This window comes from Scyliorhinus torazame, chromosome 14 (genome assembly GCF_047496885.1).
Source record: "Scyliorhinus torazame isolate Kashiwa2021f chromosome 14, sScyTor2.1, whole genome shotgun sequence".
NCBI classification, from domain to species: Eukaryota; Metazoa; Chordata; class Chondrichthyes; order Carcharhiniformes; family Scyliorhinidae; genus Scyliorhinus; species Scyliorhinus torazame.
In genome coordinates, this window is record NC_092720.1 from 210,518,887 (window position 1) to 210,538,586 (window position 19,700).

General features: G+C 46.4%; 1 protein-coding gene across 2 annotated transcripts in view; it reads right to left on the reverse strand.

Annotated features, from left to right (window-relative positions):
* Nucleotides 1-12,840, reverse strand: part of LOC140390456 (zinc-binding protein A33-like) — a 181,282-nt gene extending 168,442 nt beyond the window's left edge. Inside the window, exons 1-5 of one of the 2 annotated variants that reach the window (XM_072475607.1) lie at nt 12,402-12,840; nt 12,218-12,313; nt 11,891-12,124; nt 11,114-11,136; nt 9,629-9,744 (exon numbers count right to left, since the gene is read on the reverse strand). In XM_072475607.1, coding sequence (XP_072331708.1) covers nt 9,629-9,744; nt 11,114-11,136; nt 11,891-12,124; nt 12,218-12,313; nt 12,402-12,809 — 877 coding nt within the window. In that variant the 5' untranslated portion in view covers nt 12,810-12,840. The remainder of the gene's footprint in view (nt 1-9,628; nt 9,745-11,113; nt 11,137-11,890; nt 12,125-12,217; nt 12,314-12,401) is intronic. The other variant, XM_072475606.1, reaches the window with a different exon arrangement.
* Between the last annotated feature and the right edge of the window lie 6,860 nt (nt 12,841-19,700).

The window sequence follows — 19,700 nt, forward strand, 5'->3', positions numbered from 1 at the left end:
CTGAGGAAGATGTGGATAGCACATTCAGTGAGTTGGTCACACCGCAGATTAAAATTACTGAGGCAGATAGGGAATGGGTGACCAACAGACAGAGGAAGAGTAGGAAGGCAGTGCAGGGATCCCCTGCGGTCATCTCCCTCCAAAACAGATTTACCGTTTTGGAAACTGTTGGGGGAGATGGCTCACCAGGGGAAGGTGGCAGCAGCCAGGTTCATGGCACCGTGGCTGGCTCTGCTGCACAGAAGGGCGGGAAAAAGAGTGGCAGAGCTATAGTGATAGGGGATTCAATTGTAAGGGGAATAGACAGGCGTTTCTGTGGACGCAAACGAGAATCCAGGTTGGTATGTTGCCTCCCTGGTGCAAGGGTCAAGGATGTCTCGGAGCGGCTGCAGGGCATTCTGGAGGGGGAGGGTGAACAGCCAGCTGTCGTGGTGCATATAGGCACCAACGATATAGGTAAAAAATGGGATGAGGTCCTACAAGCTGAATTTAAGGAGTTAGGAGTTAAACTAAAAAGTAGGACCTCAAAGGTAGTAATCTCAGGATTGCTACCTGTGCCACGTGATAGTCCGAGTAGGAATGACAGGATAGCTAGGATGAATACGTGGCTTGAGAGATGGTGCAAGAGGGAGGGTTTCAAATTCCTGGGACATTGGGACCGGTTCTGGGGGAGGTGGGACCTATACAAATCGGACGGTCTGCATCTGGGTGGGACCGGAACCAATGTTCTCGGGGGGGTGTTTGCTAGTGCAGTTGGGGAGGGTTTAAACTAATGTGGCAGGGGGATGGGAACCGATGTAGGAAGTCAGTGGGGACAGAAACAAAAGGCAGGAAGGGAGAGTGTGTAAAGCATGACCTGAGAAAGCAGGGCAGAGAGCAAGGAAGGTCTACATTAAACTGCATTTATTTCAATGCAAGGGGCCTGACGGGCAAAGCGGATGAACTCAGGGCATGGACGGGCACATGGGACTGGGATATTATAGCTATGACTGAAACATGGCTAAGGGAGGGGCAGGACTGGCAGCTCAATGTTCCGGGGTACAGATGCTATAGAAAGGATAGAACAGGAGGTAAGAGAGGAGGGGGAGTGGCGTTTTTGATTAGGGAGAACATCACGGCAGTACTTAGAGGGGATATATCCGAGGGTTCGCCCACTGAGTCTATATGGGTGGAACTGAAAAATAAGAAGGGAGAGATCACCTTGGTAGAACTATACTACAGGCCCCCAAATAGTCAGCGGGAAATTGAGGAGCAAATATGTAAGGAGATTACAGATAGCTGCAAGAATAATAGGGTGGTAGTAGTAGGGGACTTTAACTTTCCCAACATTGACTGGGACAGCCATAGCATTAGGAGCTTGGATGGAGGGAAATTTGTTGAGTGTATTCAGGAGGAATTTCTCATTCAGTATGTGGATGGACCGACTAGAGAGGGGGCAAAACTTGACCTCGTCTTGGGAAATAAGGAAGGGCAAGTGACAGAAGTGCTAGTGAGAGATCACTTTGGGACAAGTGACCATAACTCCATTAGTTTTAAGATAGCTATGGAGAATGATAGGTCTGGCCCAAGAGTTAAAATTCTTAATTGGGGCAAGGCCAATTTTGATGGTATCAGACAGGAACTTGCAGAGGTAGATTGGGGGAGACTGTTGGCAGGCAAAGGGACGGCTGGTAAATGGGAGGCTTTTAAAAATGTGTTAACCAGGGTGCAGGGTAAGCACATTCCCTTTAAAGTGAAGGGCAAGGCTGGTAGAAGTAGGGAACCCTGGATGACTCGAGATATTGAGACTCTGGTCAAAAAGAAGAAGGAGGCATATGACGTACATAAGCAACTGGGATCAAGTGGATCCCTTGAAGAGTATAGAGATTGTCGAAATAGAGTTAAGAGGGAAATCAGGAGGGCAAAAAGGGGACATGAAATTGCTTTGGCAAATAATGCAAGGGAGAATCCAAAGAGATTCTACAAATACATAAAGGGGAAAAGAGTAACTAGGGACAGAGTAGGGCCTCTTAAGGATCAACAAGGGCATCTATGTGCAGAGCCACAAGAGTTGGGTGAGATCCTGAATGAATATTTCTCATCGGTATTCACGGTGGAGAAAGGCATGGATGTTAGGAAACTAAGGGAAATAAATAGTGATGTCTTGAGAAGTGTGCATATTACAGAGGAGGAGGTGCTGGAAGTCTTAAAGCGCATCAAGGTAGATAAATCCCCGGGACCTGATGAAATGTATCCCAGGATGTTGTGGGAGGCTAGGGAGGAAATTGCGGGTCCCCTAACAGAGATATTTGAATCATCGGCAGCCACAGGTGAGGTGCCTGAAGATTGGAGAGTGGCGAATGTTGTGCCCTTGTTTAAGAAGGGCAGCAGGGAAAAGCCTGGGAACTACAGACCGGTGAGCCTAACGTCTGTAGTAGGTAAGTTGCTAGAAGGTATTCTGAGAGACAGGATCTACAAGCATTTAGAGAGGCAAGGACTGATTCGGGGCAGTCAGCATGGCTTTGTGCGTGGAAAATCATGTCTCACAAATTTGATTGAGTTTTTTGAGGGGGTGACCAAGAAGGTAGATGAGGGCAGTGCAGTAGACGTTGTCTACATGGACTTTAGCAAAGCCTTTGACAAGGTACCGCATGGTAGGTTGTTGCAGAAGGTTAAAGCTCACGGGATCCAGGGTGAGGTTGCCACTTGGATTCAAAATTGGCTGGACGACAGAAGACAGAGGGTGGTTGTAGAGGGTTGTTTTTCAAACTGGAGGCCTGTGACCAGTGGTGTGCCTCAGGGATCGGCGCTGGGTCCACTGTTATTTGTGATTTATATTAATGATTTGGATGAGAATTTAGGAGGCATGGTTAGTAAGTTTGCAGATGACACCAAGATTGGTGGCACAGTGGATAGTGAAGAAGATTATCTAGGATTGCAACGGGATCTTGATCAATTAGGCCAGTGGGCCGACGAATGGCAGATGGAGTTTAATTTAGATAAATGTGAGGTGATGCATTTTGGCAGATCGAATCAGGCCAGGACCTACTCAGTTAATGGTATGGCGTTGGGGAGAGTTATAGAACAAAGAGATCTAGGAGTACAGGTTCATAGCTCCTTGAAGGTGGAGTCGCAGGTGGACAGGGTGGTGAAGAAGGCATTCGGCATGCTTGGTTTCATTGGTCAGAACATTGAATACAGGAGTTGGGACGTCTTGTTGAAGTTGTACAAGACATTGGTACGGCCACACTTGGAATACTGTGTGCAGTTCTGGTCACCCTATTATAGAAAGGATATTATTAAACTGGAAAGAGTGCAGAAAAGATTTACTAGGATGTTGCCGGGACTTGATGGTTTGAGTTATAAGGAGAGGCTGGATAGACTGGGACTTTTTTCCTTGGAGCGTAGGAGGCTTAGGGGTGATCTTATAGAGGTCTATAAAATAACGAGGGGCATAGATAAGGTAGATAGTCAACATCTTTTCCCAAAGGTAGGGGAGTCTAAAACTAGAGGGCATAGGTTTAAGGTGAGAGGGGAGAGATTCAGAAGGGCCCAGAGGGGCAATTTCTTCACTCAGAGGGTAGTGAGTGTCTGGAATGGGCTGCCAGAGGTAGTAGTAGAGGCGGGTACAATTGTGTCTTTTAAAAAGCATTTAGATAGTTACATGGGTAAGATGGGTATAGAGGGTTATGGGCCAAGTACGGGCAACTGGGATTAGCTTAATGGTAAAAACTGGGCGGCATGGACTGGTTGGGCCGAAGGGCCTGTTTCCATGCTGTAAACTTCTATGATTCTATGATTCCGGATACAGCAGAGGTCTGATCAAAGTAGATCACCAACTCTAGAGCAGACTTGACTCGATTGATGACCTTGGACAGAATTCTGTTGTCCATGTTAAGCAGTGAAATGTCACCAATTTCTAAATCCTCTCTGTCCCCTTCCACTTGTAGGTGAAGGTGAGGAAGCCTTTCCTCATGGATTCTAAAATCTTATCAGTCAGAATCAAACTCTCACCCACTGGCCTGATCCAGTCTCACAGAGTCAAACACAAATGACCTGATGAACTGTCACTTCCTCTCAAGGAGCTGGCAGTTTTTGTCAACTCGTCCAAAATTAGTGTATTTTCTCGTGTCATCAAAGATTTCTGTGATAGAGGCCAGTAAAGTCAATGTCACACAATCTGGCACAAAAGGATTTGCTGATCCTCAGTATGTCAGACTGCGATGATGTCACTGAACCAACTTCTTCCTTCAGGCTGTTGATCACAGATCTCTCTCTCACTGTCTCTCTCTCTCTGTCTCTCTATCTCTCACTGTCTCTCTCTCTCTCTCTGTCTCTCTCTCTCACTGTCTCTCTCTCACTGTCTCTCTCTCTGTCTCTCTCTGTCTCTCTCTCTCTTTCTCTCTCTCTCCCTCTCTCTCTCTCTCTCACTGTCTCTCTCTCTGTCTCTCTCACTGTCTCTCTCTCTCTCTCACTGTCTCTCTCTCTCTCTATCTCTCTCTCTCTCTCTCTCTCTCTCTGTCTCTCTCTGTCTCTCTCTCTGTCCCTGTCTCTCTCTCTGTAACCTGTGGAAGATGAAACGTGAGCGGAGTCTGGAATGAATGATAATCTTGGAGCATCTACAGCAAAGAGTGAGTCATGAAGAACAAAGAACAAACAACAGTACAGCAAAGGAACAGGCCCTTCGGCCCTCCAAGCCTGCGCCGACCATGCTGCCCGTCTAAACTAAAATCTTCCACACTTCCGGGGTCCGTATCCCTCTATTCCCATCCTATTCATGTATTTGTCATGATGCCCCTTAAACATCACTATCGGCCCTGCTTCCACCACTCCTCCGGTAGCGAGTTCCAGGCACCCACTACCCTCTGTGTAAAAAACTTACCTCGTACATCTCCTCTAAACATTGCCCCTTGCACCTTAAACCTATGCCCCCTAGGAAACCTGGGAAAAAGTCTCTGACTATCCACTCTGTCTATGCCCCTCATAATATTGTTGACCTCTATCAATTTGCCTCTCAACCTCCGACATTCCAGTGAGAACAAACCAAGTTTACTCAACCTCTCCTCATAGCTAATGCCCTCCATACCAGGCAACATCTGGTAAATCTCTTCTGCATCCTCTCTTTTTTTTTTGGCAATTTACTATTTATTTTGTACAGTGCACACCTTCATTCGAAACAAAAATAAAGGATTGATATATTTAAATGATTTACAGTAAATTATGACTGAGGCACAGTGATTGTCACCAAGCTAATGAGGAAGTTCATGATGCTCAAGTTTATAGTGAGAGCCACAGGATGGACATCGCTGGGGATTTCCAGAATGCAGCCAGAACCAAACAATCGCAGTGTTATCTTCTTCACAAATGCAGCCAACAAGCCTCTTGTCGGCGATTGAAGGAACAACATGAGGATCTTCCTTGGTACCTGCATACTCCTTCGGTTTGAAGATACTGTAGGGATCCATCCCTTTCTTCATAGCTTGCAATACTTTCCTCTCGAGACCAGTCGATTGTTCTTCATCTGTCGGAATACCTGTGGAGGCCAAGGACCTGCTGGCTATGATCCTGCTGGCGGCGGGCACCCTCGGGGCCGCCACCGCGGGACAACAAGTTCCACGTGACACCGCCACCATCTCAGCGTCCTCTCTTCTGCACCCTCTCTAAAGCCTCCACATCCTTCTGGTAGTCTGGCGACCAGAATTGAACACGATATTCCAAGTGTGGCCTAACTAAGGTTCTGTCCAGCTGCAACATGACTTGCCAATTCATATACTCAATGCACCGGCCAATGAACGCAAGCATGCCGCATGCCTTCTTGACGACCTTCTCCACCCGTGTTGTCCCTTTCAGTGACCTGTGGACCTGTACACCTAGATCTCTCTGACTTTCAATACTCTTGAGGGTTCTACCATTCACTGTATATTCCCTATTGCATTAGACCTTCCAAAATGCATTACCTCACATTTGTCCAGATTAAACTCCATCTGCCATCTCTCCGCCCAAGTCTCCAAACAATCTAAATCCTGCTGTATCCTCAGACAGTCCTCTTCGCTATCCGCAATTCCACCAATCTTTGTGTCGTCTGCAAACTTACTAATCAATGACCCCGATCATCAGCAGCAGGAGCAGATTCTATTTGCTTTTCTCGAGTGAGGACATTTCCTTTTGTCTCTCTCACCCTCTGAACACCTCTAAGGATAAACAACATCTCGATTTTCCACTTGACTGCTTCCCCAGGCACCAGGACCTCAAAGAGAAGTTTCAAAGGCATCCACCTTTTTGTAATCCCGTTTGAGTTCCTTGATGTCCTCTGGGGTCACCAATTTCACGTTGCGCATCACCCCCTCTTCCCCCCCACCCCCGCACCACCCCGTCCCCGCCCCTTCAACTCGGTTGTCTGCAATTACAGATGTTCAAGGTGTCTGTCAGGGGCACGCGGGAGACAGGTGGGAATGTGGTGTGGTGAACATGGGAATGATCAGGCCCGATTTTCCACAGATTCAGCAAAGTCTGCGCTGTCCAGTGAAGACAAGGTGACCCTGGCTTCCCCTGAGAACAAAGCTGGAGGGAGGGTGGGGATTGCTCCCTTACCATCCACCTTCATGGTCATTCTGACCTGCCATTTGCTGGTCCAAATCGAATCTTGCCTCACAGGCAATGACCCAGATTCTTCAGACAAAAACTCATCCCTTACTATTGACACCCTCCACATAAAGTATTTGGAGTGATTTACATTTCAGAATCCTCCAGATTTACACAGTAAACGGAGCCGTTAGGAGACCAAAATCACTCTCAGTACTTACTACCCAACTCCCACTAATGTCACCAAACACTCTGCAGTTATGTAGCAGCTGCAGGTATCCAGTGTTCCCACACTGAACACAAGAAGAAGCTTCATTGTCTCCACAAACTGGAGACATTTGATTCAGATGGGGAGTCAATACAATCTTGATCCTCCACTGGACGGTGATGCCCCACCCAGAGGAACAGTCTGTAGAATGGTTGAATCACTAGTCTGAAAGTGACCTCCGGAAACTCCATCGGAAATTATGTTCGGAGTTCATTCTCTCTGAGTCCTGCCCAATATTTATACCACAAACAACATCATCAAAACAGAAAACTCCATGATTGGCCAATGCTGTTTCTGGGACCTTGCTGTTCAACAAATTGGTTTTCTAATTACCTACATTACAACAGTGACTGTTCCTCAACAATATGCCACTGGTTATGAAGCGTTTGGGGTCACAGTGCCGGAATGAGGGCGGTTTTTCAGTTCAATATCTATTTTTCCCTATTTTGTAATGATTTCTCTGTGACCAGGAGGTGGGATTTTTCTTACTGCTGCTCGCCGCTCTTTTCCCTCTCTCATCCCCGCTGTATATTCATGTCACCCCCACCCCCTCACCGGAGTCAGAGGAGGATTTCCTGTCTCCTGTCCCCTCCTCAGGAACCACAGAACATCTTCCCACACTGCAACCCCGTGGGAAAGTTGTCAGTGATATTGTTCTGAAGATCAGCCCTCAGAATGGACTGGGCCTCTGAGCAAATTCACAGAGTGAGCAGTGGCTTCACTGGTTCACTACCTGCTCCATCAATGGAGTCACTCAAAAACTCAACCTCACTCAGTCCAAACTCCCTATTCTAGATTTAAAACTATACCGACTTTGACCTAGACTCTGTGATTGTGTTAAACCTGTGGATTTTTACATTCTCCCTTCTGTTTTGAACCTTGAAAATTTCAATAAGATCACCACACTCCCTCCCTTACCCAGTGCAGACTCGCAGTTTCTGCAGCCCCTCCTCTTAATGAAGGTAACCTACTCCACTCCTACTCCACTCCGAGGTCCCCTCCTGCTTCAACAAGACCACCATCATCCCGGTACCAAAAAAGAACCAGGTAACGTGCCTCAATGACTACCATCCGGTGGCCCTGACTTCAGTCGCAATGAAGTGCTTCGAGAGGTTGATCATGAAGCGAATCACCTCCATACTCCCAGAACGCCTTGATCCACTGCAATTCGCATACCGTTGCAACCAGTCCACATCAGGCGCCATTTCCCTGGACCTACACCCATCCCTAGAGCATCTCGAAAACAAGGACTGCTACATCAGACTCCTATTTATTGACTACAGCTCCGCCTTCAACACCATAATCCCAGCCAAGCTCATATCAAAGCTCCAAAACCTAGGACTTGGCTCCTCCCTCTGCAACTGGATCCTCGATTTTCTGACCAACAGACCACAATCAGTAAGAATGAACGACAATACCTCCTCCACAATAGTCCTCAATACCGGGGCCCCGCAAGCCCCCTACTCTACTCCCTGTACACACATGACATCGTGGCAAAACTTGGTTCCAACTCCATCTACAAGTTTGCTGACGATACGACCATAGTGGGCCGGATCTCGAATAACGATGAGTCCGAATACAGGAGGGAGATAGAGAACCTAGTGGAGTGGTGTAGCGACAACAATCTCTCCCTCAATGCCAGCAAAACTAAAGAGCTGATCATTGACTTCAGGAAGCAAAGTACTGTACACACCCCTGTCAGCATCAAAGGGGCCGAGGATGAGATGTTTAGCAGTTTCAAATTCCGAGGGGTGCACATCTCCAAAAATCTGTCCTGTTCCACTAACGTCAACACTACCACCAAGAAAGCACAACAGCGCCTATACTTCCTCAGGAAACTAAGGAAATTCGGCATGTCCACATTAACCCTTACCAACTTTTACAGATGCACCATAGAAAGCATCCTATCGAGTTGCATCACAGCCTGGTATGGCAACTGCTCGGCCCAGGATCGCAAGAAACTTCAGAGAGTCATAAATACCGCCCAGTCCATCACACGAACCTGCCTCCCATCCATTGACTCCATCTACACCTCCCGCTGCCTGGGGAAAGCGGGCAGTATAATCAAAGATCCCTCCCACCCGGCTTGCTCACTCTTCCAACTTCTTCCATCAGGCAGGAGATACAGAAGTCTGAGAACACGCACGAACAGACTCAAAAACAGCTTCTTCCCCACTGTCACCAGACTCCTAAATGACCCTCTTATGGACTGACCTCATTAACACTACACCCTAATATCCATCCGATGCCAGTGCTTATGTAGTCACATTGTATATCTTGTGTTGCCCGATTATGTATTTTCTTTTCTTCCCTTCTCTTCCCATGTACTTAATGATCTGTTGAGCTGCTCGCAGAAAAATACTTTTCACTGTTCCTCGGTACACGTGACAATAAACAAATCCAATCCAATCCAATCCAGGAGTTCAATTCCACCAACCAGATTGTCTGACGTTTAACACTTGCTCGCTAATGTCTGAATGTCTTCCCGATAAACAATGATAAAAAATGTTCCCAGAGTGACAGACGGGACCAGTCCAGTCTCCTCGACAAATTGGGTTTCCCATCCTGAGATTGGTGCTCTATTCCTCTGGTTAGACAGATCCCTTCACTGCTTTGACACACGGTGCTGATGGCTTCAGACACTCACCCAGAGGAGCCCACAGAGAGTAAAATATGAGAATGGAGAGGCTCCCGAGGATTAACAACCGGCAAAGTGAATATTTAATCTGGGACCTTGGAGACCCTTTAGTCCCTTCACAACTGGATTTAAAATCAGGAAAATGAATAGAAGAGTTTTACCGGGGTTAATGGAGTTTATCATTTCTTTCCACGCTGTGTACTGTAAAGGGCCTTTGAACTTCCCGATAGACAGGGCGGCAGCAGATACGGAGAGTGAGCGAGTCTCATCACTAATCCTGTATGTTAAAAAAATGCAATAAATGTGTCTGTTCGAAGATTTTAGAATGTATAGGTCTTTAGCATTTTATATGATTGGGAAAATGTACAAAGTGAAATATTAATCACTTTTTCTATAACTGAGAAAGGGATAACTTGGAAATTCAAAGGCAGAGAATGGAAACCCCCATGTCCTGAAAAAGGTTCTCAGTCTGATAACAGATTAGTTACCGGGATATCACAAATCACAGGGGAAGATAAACATTTAGCCTGTCCACTTGCTGTTTTACAAACAAAGTTTGTAGAACAAAGACAAAGGCTGAAAACACCTGGAACTTATAAAAAATAAATTTAGAGTACCCAATTCATTTTTCCCACTCAAGTGGCAATTTAGCATGGCCAATCCACCTGCCCGGCACATCATTGGGTTGTGGGGACGAAACCCATGCAAATGCGGGGAGAATGTGCAAACTCCACATGAACAGTGACCCAGAGCCGGGATCAAACCTGGGATCTCGGCGCCGTGAGGCAGCAGTGTTCACCACTGCGCCACCATGCTGGCCCTAAAACATCTGGAACGTAATGTTCACCTCTGTAATAACTGATCCCCACAACCTGCCGAGAATCCTGCTCTCCTTTCCTGGCATCTTGAATATCTCTGATTTTAGTCACTGCCCCATTGGGAGCTGGACATTCAGCTGCCGAGGTCCTGAGCTCTGGAATTCCCTCCCTGATCCTCTCCCTCTCTCTGTCTCTCTTTCTTCCTCAATCACTCTCTCTAAACTCCACCTCCGTCATCCGGATTAATATTTCCTGATGTGTCTCTGGGTCAATTTGTGTTTTTTAATGCTCCTGTGAACCTCCTTTAGACTTTATATTACATTAAAGGTGCTAAATAAATACAAGTCTTTGCTGTTGTGGTTGTTAAGGACACGGAGCCAGTTTATATTATAGAATAAAAATAGAACCCGTTCCCCTTTAACGTCTGACTTTCTCGGGTTGCTCAGGCTCCATGCAGGGGCATGGATGACCCACTCCTTGGATACATGGACCGTGCGGCTCTCTCAGGGTCAGCCGGAAGGTCACAGACACTAACAGCCAACATCAGGCAAGTGATCAGCTCCAGCCTGGGAACCAGGTTGTATTATTTACCTGACATCTTGTCATTTATACAATATTGTAGAACAGTTATAGAAAATCTAATACTGTTTAATCACGGTCATAAAGTTTGTTATTGTAAACTACTCGCCAGTGAACAATACGCCGAGTTTTCATGGCCCTATGGACGACCATTTAAAGTTGTGACAACAACCAAGAGATAAATCCATAACAACAATTGACTGAATTATTTTATAAAACTGCAGAGTTTCAGTAAAGAACATGTCCTACCTTCTCTTCCGACAAGCTTCCTCCTGAAAGAAATGAATGAGTAACAGTGAGGATGACAGGAACAGATTGCAGGAGGAGTTAGACAGGCTGGTGAAATGAGCAGACTCAGAGTAGATGAGATTTCACACGGAGGTGTGAAGTGATGGATTTTGGAAGGAAGATTGTGGAGAGTCAAATAAACTGGAACTGAGCATCAGCCCCGCTCACAGACACAGTGACTCTCACACACCGTACCAGACACACCCACACACTCACAATATGGAACTGAGCATCAGCCCCACTCACAGACACAGTGACTCTCACACACCGTACCAGACACACCCACACACTCACAATATGGAACTGAGCATCAGCCCCGCTCACAGACACAGTGACTCTCACACACCGGACCTGACACACCCACACACTCACAACATGGAACTGAGCATCAGCACCGCACACAGACACAGTGACTCTCACACACCGTACCAGACACACCCACACACTCACAACATGGAACTGGAACTGGATTACAATGGGAGGTCCAGGAGAAAATTAAACTTCCGCAAAACAAAGATCCAGAAAATTCATTCTCAGGTTACAGGTATTCCCGGGATTCTGCAGACAGTGTGGGAGCCGGTAGTTTAGAGACAACAGCAGAACCGTTCAGGTTGGGAAACAATTTCAGTTTATTTCTGATTCTAATTTATCAGTAAATTCTTATTAATTTCACAATTATCATCAGTTATTTTGTGATTGTGAAGTTTCACTGAACTGACCCGCAATATATTCCCTCACCTTCAGAAATATCAGCTCGTCTTTTTGCTCCATCTGTTTCTGCAACTTGGAGAGTTTCTCCTCAATAGAATTTAAATTCTCCTGAATCTGTCGAAGGTTTTTCTCCATTGGTTCCAGAATCCTCTCCTCTTCTTCCCTGAGATCTCTGAGTAAACGCTGCTCTTTCTCAGTGAGAATCTGGTGCATTTTACTGAACTCGGATGTGATGTGGGTCTGCAGACTGCTCGACTGTTCCTACCAAATGAAATGTGAAACATAATTAATGTCCCGCGATAAAGGGAACAAAACTAACCGAGATCCCAGAAAATCAGCACAGGGAGACCTTACCATAACTTCAGAAATCTTCCTTTTCTGTTTCAGTTCCGTTTCTAGAACCGCCGATTTCTTCTCTGTGAGAGAATCTAAGGAAGATTTCAGCTGATTCTGGGATTGGGAGAGAAAATAGCAAAATGAAAATGTTACAGCTGGAAATGGGAGAAAATATCAGTTTATAAAATAACTTCTCTTTTACCTTGTAGATTTCAACAGCTTCATCGATGGGCAGAAAGTTATGAGATTTGTGTTCCCGCGAATCTCTACAAATCACACAGATCAATTTCTTGTCAGTTTCACAAAACAGCTTCAGTTCTTCCTGATGTTTCTCACAGTGAAGTTTACTTTCCTTCACTTTCCGATTCAGATTTAATTTTCGAGTTTTCTCGGTCAGATTCGCTAAGGCCCGATTTATCCTGAGGTTTCTTTCCGGAAACTCCTCTCTACATTCCGGGCAGGAGTTTATCTCCTTTTCCCAACACTGGGAGATACAGGAGCGGCAGAAGTTGTGTCCACAATCCAGTGAAACCGGGTCGGTGAAGAAATCAAGACAAATGGGACAAATTGTCTCCTCGGTCAAACTCTGAACCTGCTGTCTGAGAGCCATGTTCACACTCAGCACTTCCTGATTCGAACTGCTTTCAGTTTCAATGTTATTGCGCTGCTGACTCGACTGAACAACTTCACCCAGTGAGAATTTTAATTGTATTGACTAAAATATACTGGTCTGTATCCTGTCGACTGTTTTTTTAACTTTGTGTCAGTGTGAGGATTAGGTTTAGGGCTCGGGTAAGGATGAGGAGGGTGAGGGTTAGATGGTAATCTTATAGATGTTGGAAGATCTTGGTAATCTTATAGATCTTATAGAAGTGAAAGGAGGAAGAAGAACAAAGGGAAGGTCTGTAATAGGGTGGAGAACAGGACAGATTAAAGGTTTCATCGTGAAAGGACAAGTAAAAAATAAAAGATTGACTCGAGGGGGTGGAAAAGACATATTAGCAGCCTCGCAAATATAAAGTAAATCAATAAAGAAATAAACCAAAGTGGGTAGTGAGGGAGTGGTCAGTTTGGGAGCGAGTAGAGGCGCATCCTGTAAGAGTATGAGTTTGGAGACTTTATTAAAGGCGCCCCTGCCGTTCTCGCCAGCTGGGTACTCCACAAGCCCAGTGGTGGTGGCAGCCCTGAGGGTGTGGGGACAATGGAGACAGCACATGAGATTGGAGTGTCAGTGTGGTCACCGATCTGTGACAATCACCGTTTTGTTCCGGGGGGGCTGGATGGGGGCTTTAGGAGGTGGCAGCGGGCAGGGATTGAGCGATTTGGGAATCTCTTCATTCAGGAGGGTTTCCCGATCTGGAGGCATTAGAGGAGGAGTTTGAGTTACCGGATGGGAACGGGTTTTGGTACCTACAGGCACGGGATTTTGTCCGGAGGCAGGTTCCAAGCTTTCCTCGCCTCCCCCTGAGGGGACTACAGGATAAGGTGATGTCACAAACCGGGGTTGGGGAGGGGAGGGTCTCAGAGATATACAAGGAATTGATGGAGTGGGAAGGAGTCCAATCGGGGAGGTGAAGAGGAAGTAGGATGAAGAGTTGGGAGGGGAGTTGGAAGTCGGATTCTGGGAAAAGGCCTTGAGGGGAGTTAATTCATCCTCATCATGTACCAGGCTTCACCTGATCCAGTTCAAGGTGATCCATAGGGCTCATATAACGGTGGCCCAGATGAGTAGTTTTTTTGAGGAGGTGGAGGGACGGTGTGGGGGTAACCCGGGGAACCACATGTTCTGGGCATGTCCAACGTTGTGGGGATTCTGGCAGGGATTTGCGGATGTCATGTCAGAGGTCCTGGAAAGGAGGGTAACTCCAAGTCCAAAATTTGCAATTTTTGGAGTATCAGAAGATCCGGGAGACCAGCGGAGGGGGGGGGGGGGGAGGGTAGAAGCCGACATTTTGGACTTTGCCTCCCTGGTGGACCGGAGACGGATTTTGCTGGGATGGAGGGACTCGGAGCCTCCAAAGTAAGGAGTGCGGGTCAGCGACATGGCAGGGTTTCTCAGGCTGGAAAAGATTACGTTCTCCTTGAGAGGTTCAATTCCGGGGTTCGCCCGGAGGAGGCAGCCGTTCATCGACTTCTTCAAGGAAAATTGACCATCAGCAGGGAACTTAGTATACAGATAATTAGGAAATAGGGCAGGGATGGTAGGGGATGTTACTCTTATGTTTTTTGCGTGTTTGCGTGTTTGCACGGTTGTTTAATAAATGTTAAACTGTGAAAATTACAAATGCTTCAATAAAATATTATCTCAAAATATAAAGAAATAAACCAGAGAAAAATGAATAAACCAACTAAATGAACATGGGAAGAATGGGAGCAGAGATTGTGATCTAAAATTGTTGAACTCAGTGTTGTGTCCAGGAGGCTGTAAAGTGCCCAGTGGGAAGATGAGGCTCTGTTCCTTGAGTTTGTGTTGAACTTTATTGGAACACTGCAGCAGGCCAAGGACAGGACGGTTAGAGTGGGTGTAAGGTAATTAAAATCACTCCCGAGTGGGATCTCACGATCATACTTACAGTCTGAATGGAGGTGTCAGTAAAACACTCACCCAGTCTTTGTTTCATTTCCCAGGGTAGAGGAGACACATCCTGAGCTTCAAATACAGGATATTTAATTGAAATAAATATAAATTAATCAGTGTTTCATTTGGAAGGAGTGTTTGGAATTTTACACAGTGAGAATGGTGGAGGTTAAAGGGCAGGTTTTACACCTTCTGTGTTTGTAATGAATTGTTCTGTAGGTGTTGGGTGTAACTAAGTAATAAACTACCTGAAACGCTAACTCTGTTTATCTACCGCTGCTGCCTGACCTGCATTTCCAGCATTTTCTGTGTTTATTTCAGATTTCCAGCCACGACAATATTCTGTTCTGGCTTTTCCCGGTGTCCTGGACCACACCAGCAACCACCCCACATTCCCCCACCAACCACCCTCTTAACTTCACCCCACCTCTCAGGAAACATCACCGAAGTGAGATTAACTGGTCATTCGTGTCATTATTACTTTGTGTTGTTTCTGTGAGTAAAATAGCTGCTGCCTTTTCGTATAAACTCAAATCTTCCACAGTTACAAAGAGCACCGCTGCCACCTGCTGACAGAATGTCGGTGCTGCAGGAAAGAATTCCCCATTAAAAACAGCCCGAGAAATGGGGAGTGTCTTTGAAGGTTCACAGACACGATGGGCCGAATGGTCTCTTTCCATTGTGACATCATATTGATTGTTGCGTCACTGAGATTCGGATCGGATCAAATCCACATTTTCAAGATTGACTCACTTCAATCCCATGATTTGATTCCATGTTTGATGGCCATCATTGAGAAAGATCAGTTATAAACTGTCACGTTAATATCCACAATGATGTGACAAATGTCTACTCATTAGGATCCCCTATTCCTGTGTAAGTGTTGATAAATACTGAAGCTGGTTCTGGATTGCAGTACAAAACATCTATCTGGATGACCTCTGGGTATTTTTGCACCAACGGAACGATTTCAGTACAGGAATGGGAGAAAACAAGTGATTGGAGAACTCAGGAATCGGATAGGATCGCTCTCAGTCTTGGTATCAAACCTCTGCTTTGGGAAAGTCTGCTGCAGTCCTGGTTTGTCGCTGCTTCTGGTGAATATTGCAACGCGAAATCTGGATGCAAATATAGAGAACCTTCACTGCACCAGAAACACGGGTACAGTTCTGGTCTCCTCAATGAAGGAAGGAAATATTTCCCTTCCGGTGACAATGTTCTAGACTGATTCCTGGGGAGATTGTCCTTGCAGAAGAGAATGAACAGTCTGTCGTTGTTACAAAGAGCACCGCTGCCACCGACTGACACAATCTCGGTGCTGCAGGAAATAATTCCACATTGAAAACGGCCCAATAAACATTGACGAAAGAGAAAATGCTGGAAAATCGCAGCAGGTCTGGCAGTATCAGTAGGGAGAGAAAAGAGCTAACGTTTCGAGTTCGATGACCCTTTGTCAAAGCTAACAGACAGAGAAAGTGGGAATGAAAGATGAGTCATAGCCACAGAAACCCAGGGAAAGCGGGTGCTAATGGATTGGATTTGTTTATTGTCACGTGTACTGGGGTACAGTGAAAAGTATTTTTCTGCGAGCAGCTCAACAGATCATTACGTACGTGAGAAGAAAAGGGAATAAAAGAAAATACATAATAGGGCAACACAACATATACAATGTAACTACATAAGCACTGGCATCGGATGAAGCATACAGGGTGTAGTGTTAACGAAGTCAGTCCATAAGAGGGTCATTTCGGAGTCTGGTGACAGTGGGGAAGAAGCTGTTTTTGAGTCTGTTCGTGCGTGTTCTCAGACTTCTGTATCTCCTGCCCGATGGATGAAGTTCGAAGAGTGAGTAAGCCGGGTGGGAGGGATCTTTGATTATACTGCCCGCTTTCCCCAGGCAGCGGGAGGTGTACATGGAGTCAATGGATGGGAGGCAGATTTGTGTGATGGACTGGGCAGTGTTCACGACTCTCTGAAGTGTCTTGCGGTCCTGGGCCGAGCAGTTGCCATACCAGGCTGTGATGCAGCCAGATAGGAAGCTTTCTATGGTGCATCTGTAAAAGTTGGTAAGAGTCAATGTGGACATGCCGAATTTCCTTAGTTTCCTGAGGAAGTATAGGCGCTGTTGTGCTTTCTTGGTGGTAGCGTCGACGTGGGTGGACCAGGACAGATTTTTGGAGATGTGCACCCCTCGGAATTTGAAACTGCTAACCATCTCCACCTCGGCCCCATTGATGCTGACACGGGGTGGGTGCAGTACTTTGCTTCCTGAAATCAATTACCAGCTCTTTAGGTTTGCTGGCATTGAGGAAGAGATTGTTGTCGCTACACCAGTCCACTAGGTTCTCTATCTCCCTCCTGTATTCGGACGAAGGGGAAAGAGTGCTAATGGCAGTCCCCAGAGAGAACAAAAGATGTGAAAGGTGAAACAGCAGCGAAACTAACATCAGAGGATGAACTGTAGATGTGGGGGGAGGGGAAAACAATGAGAAGGTGAAGGAAAAGTGGATAAGATTGGGGGGGGGGGGGAAATTAAATATATATTAAGAAAGAAAGAAATGGTAAACGACAGTTAAAATGAAATGGGATGAAAACAAATCAGTCGAGGTGGGGTAGAGCTGATCATCTGAAGTTGTCATAGATTATCAAAGAATTTACAGTGCAGAAGGAGGCCATTCGGCCCATCGAGTCTGCACCGGCTCTTGGAAAGAGCACCCTACCCAAGGTCAACACCTCCACCCTATCCCCATAATCCAGTAACCCCACCCAACAGTAAGGGCAATTTTGGACACTATTGGCAATTTATCATGGCCAATCCACCTAACCTGTCCACCTATTGTTGAATTCGATGTTCAGGCCGGAAGGTTGTAGCGTGCCTAACCGGAAGACGAGATGATATTCCTCGTTGAGCTTCACTGGAACATTGCAGCAGGCCAAGAACAGACATGTGGGCATGGGAGCAGGGTCTTTTGTTAAAATGGCAAGCAACAGGAAGGTCAGGATCCTGAATGCGCACAGACCGAAGATGCTCAGCAAAGCAGCTTCAAGGTATTTACCAAGACTCGCTTCCACAGCCATATTTCCTTGCTCAGTGACTATTTTCATCTTTTATCCAATAAACATTGACTGTCTTTGAAATATCACACGCAAAATGGGGCGAATGGCCTTCTTCTATCCTGGATAACACGATGATTCTGGTATATTCTCAGATCTGAATCTGACCAAATCCACACATTGAGAATTAATTCCATCCAATCTAATTGTTTGGTTATATTTTCCCTGTCCATCATTGCGAAAGATTAGCTGGAAAGTCCCAAACTGAAAATCACAATCATGTGGAAATGATTTACCAATTAAGATTCTCCATCAATGTACAAGGTCTGATAGATTCTTCACTATTTATCCGGCTTTGATTTCAGCGACAGAAAACAATTGTGCCAACAGAGCGATTGCTGGTGGGGAATAAAAATGCTGCCCAGCCAGCAAAACCGGTGAGAAAATGAGAAGGGACCAGGTTTAACCCCTCAGGTCCCTGACCAGAATCCATCCAGCGCTAGGCTGCCGTGTTGGGCATTCTGGTTTACAAACAAACCAACAATGCTGGAAGTGGTGTAATGCTATTTTATTAACTGTTCAACTATGTTAACATACTGTAAACGTGGGTACAAGCAATACCAGCTTAACTGTGGACCCTTTCCTATCACTAGTTATGGTGAGGCACTCAGCACATGGTGAATGTCTGTGATGCAGGCTGTGAGCTCTGTGCTCTGAGCTGGCTGCTACTAGAATGAGCGGGAACTCTCCTGTCCCCTGTCTTTATAGTGCTTGTGCTCTCACTGGCGATTGGCTGCGGTGTTATGTATGTTGGTTGGACCTGCTGTATGTCCATCAGTGTGTATATGTGATTGCACCATAATGTACTGATGTATATTATGACATCCCCCTTTTTTACAAAGAACATGTGCCTATGTGAGAATAAATAACATGTAATGAGTGTATCTGTGTGTGCAGTATTTATATAACTATGTACATGAGGCTAGTCTATATACACGGGAAGGTGCCTGGTGCAGAGAAAAAATAAGGTGTTGCACCAACAACAAAACTAATAACAAATGCTATAAACAAACTAGTGAAATGCTGAAACAGGATGAAAGAAGAAAGCATTGAGTCCAACATTGTAAGGCTCATAAATCAAGTCTCTGAGATGGGCGACAAATCCGGGTTGACCTCCTCAAGGGTGGGTCAGGAGCCACCGGCTGAGGATCGGGCCGGGCCACGGCCAAGTGAGGAGGATGCAGCGTATCCGGAAGCTCTACAAAGTCCAGGTCGTGGACAACAGGAGGGCGTGGCACCGGTGCAGGATCACGTAGCGAGCGTGGAACCAGACGAAGGGCACGCCGAATGCGGCGGCGAATGGAGCCATCAGGCAGACGAACCAGGAATGAGCGGGGAGCCTCCAGCCGAAGAATCACAGCAGTCGCAGACCAGTCACCCTCCGGAAGGTGGATTCAGACGTTGTCACCTGGCGCCAGAGCAGAAGATCAGTCGCTCGAGCGTCATGCGCCGCCTTGTGCTGCGCGCGAGACTGTTGCATCCGCTAAAGGACCGGAGCATGGTCGAGGTCTGGGACGTGAATGGACGGTACAGTGGTCCTGAGGGTGCGACCCATCAGCAGCTGGGCTGGTGACGGGCTCGTGGACATTGGAGCCAAGCGATAGTCCAGGCAAGATGAGGCAGAAGTCGGATCCTACATCAGCAGCCTTGCAGAGGAACCTCTTTATGATGTGGACGCCATTGTCTGCTTTGCCATTTGACTGGGGGTGCAGGGGACTGGACGTCACGTGTACAAAGTCGTACCTGCTGGCGAAGTTAGACCATTCCTGGCTCGCGAAGCATTGTCCGACATCACAGTGAGTGGGTTGC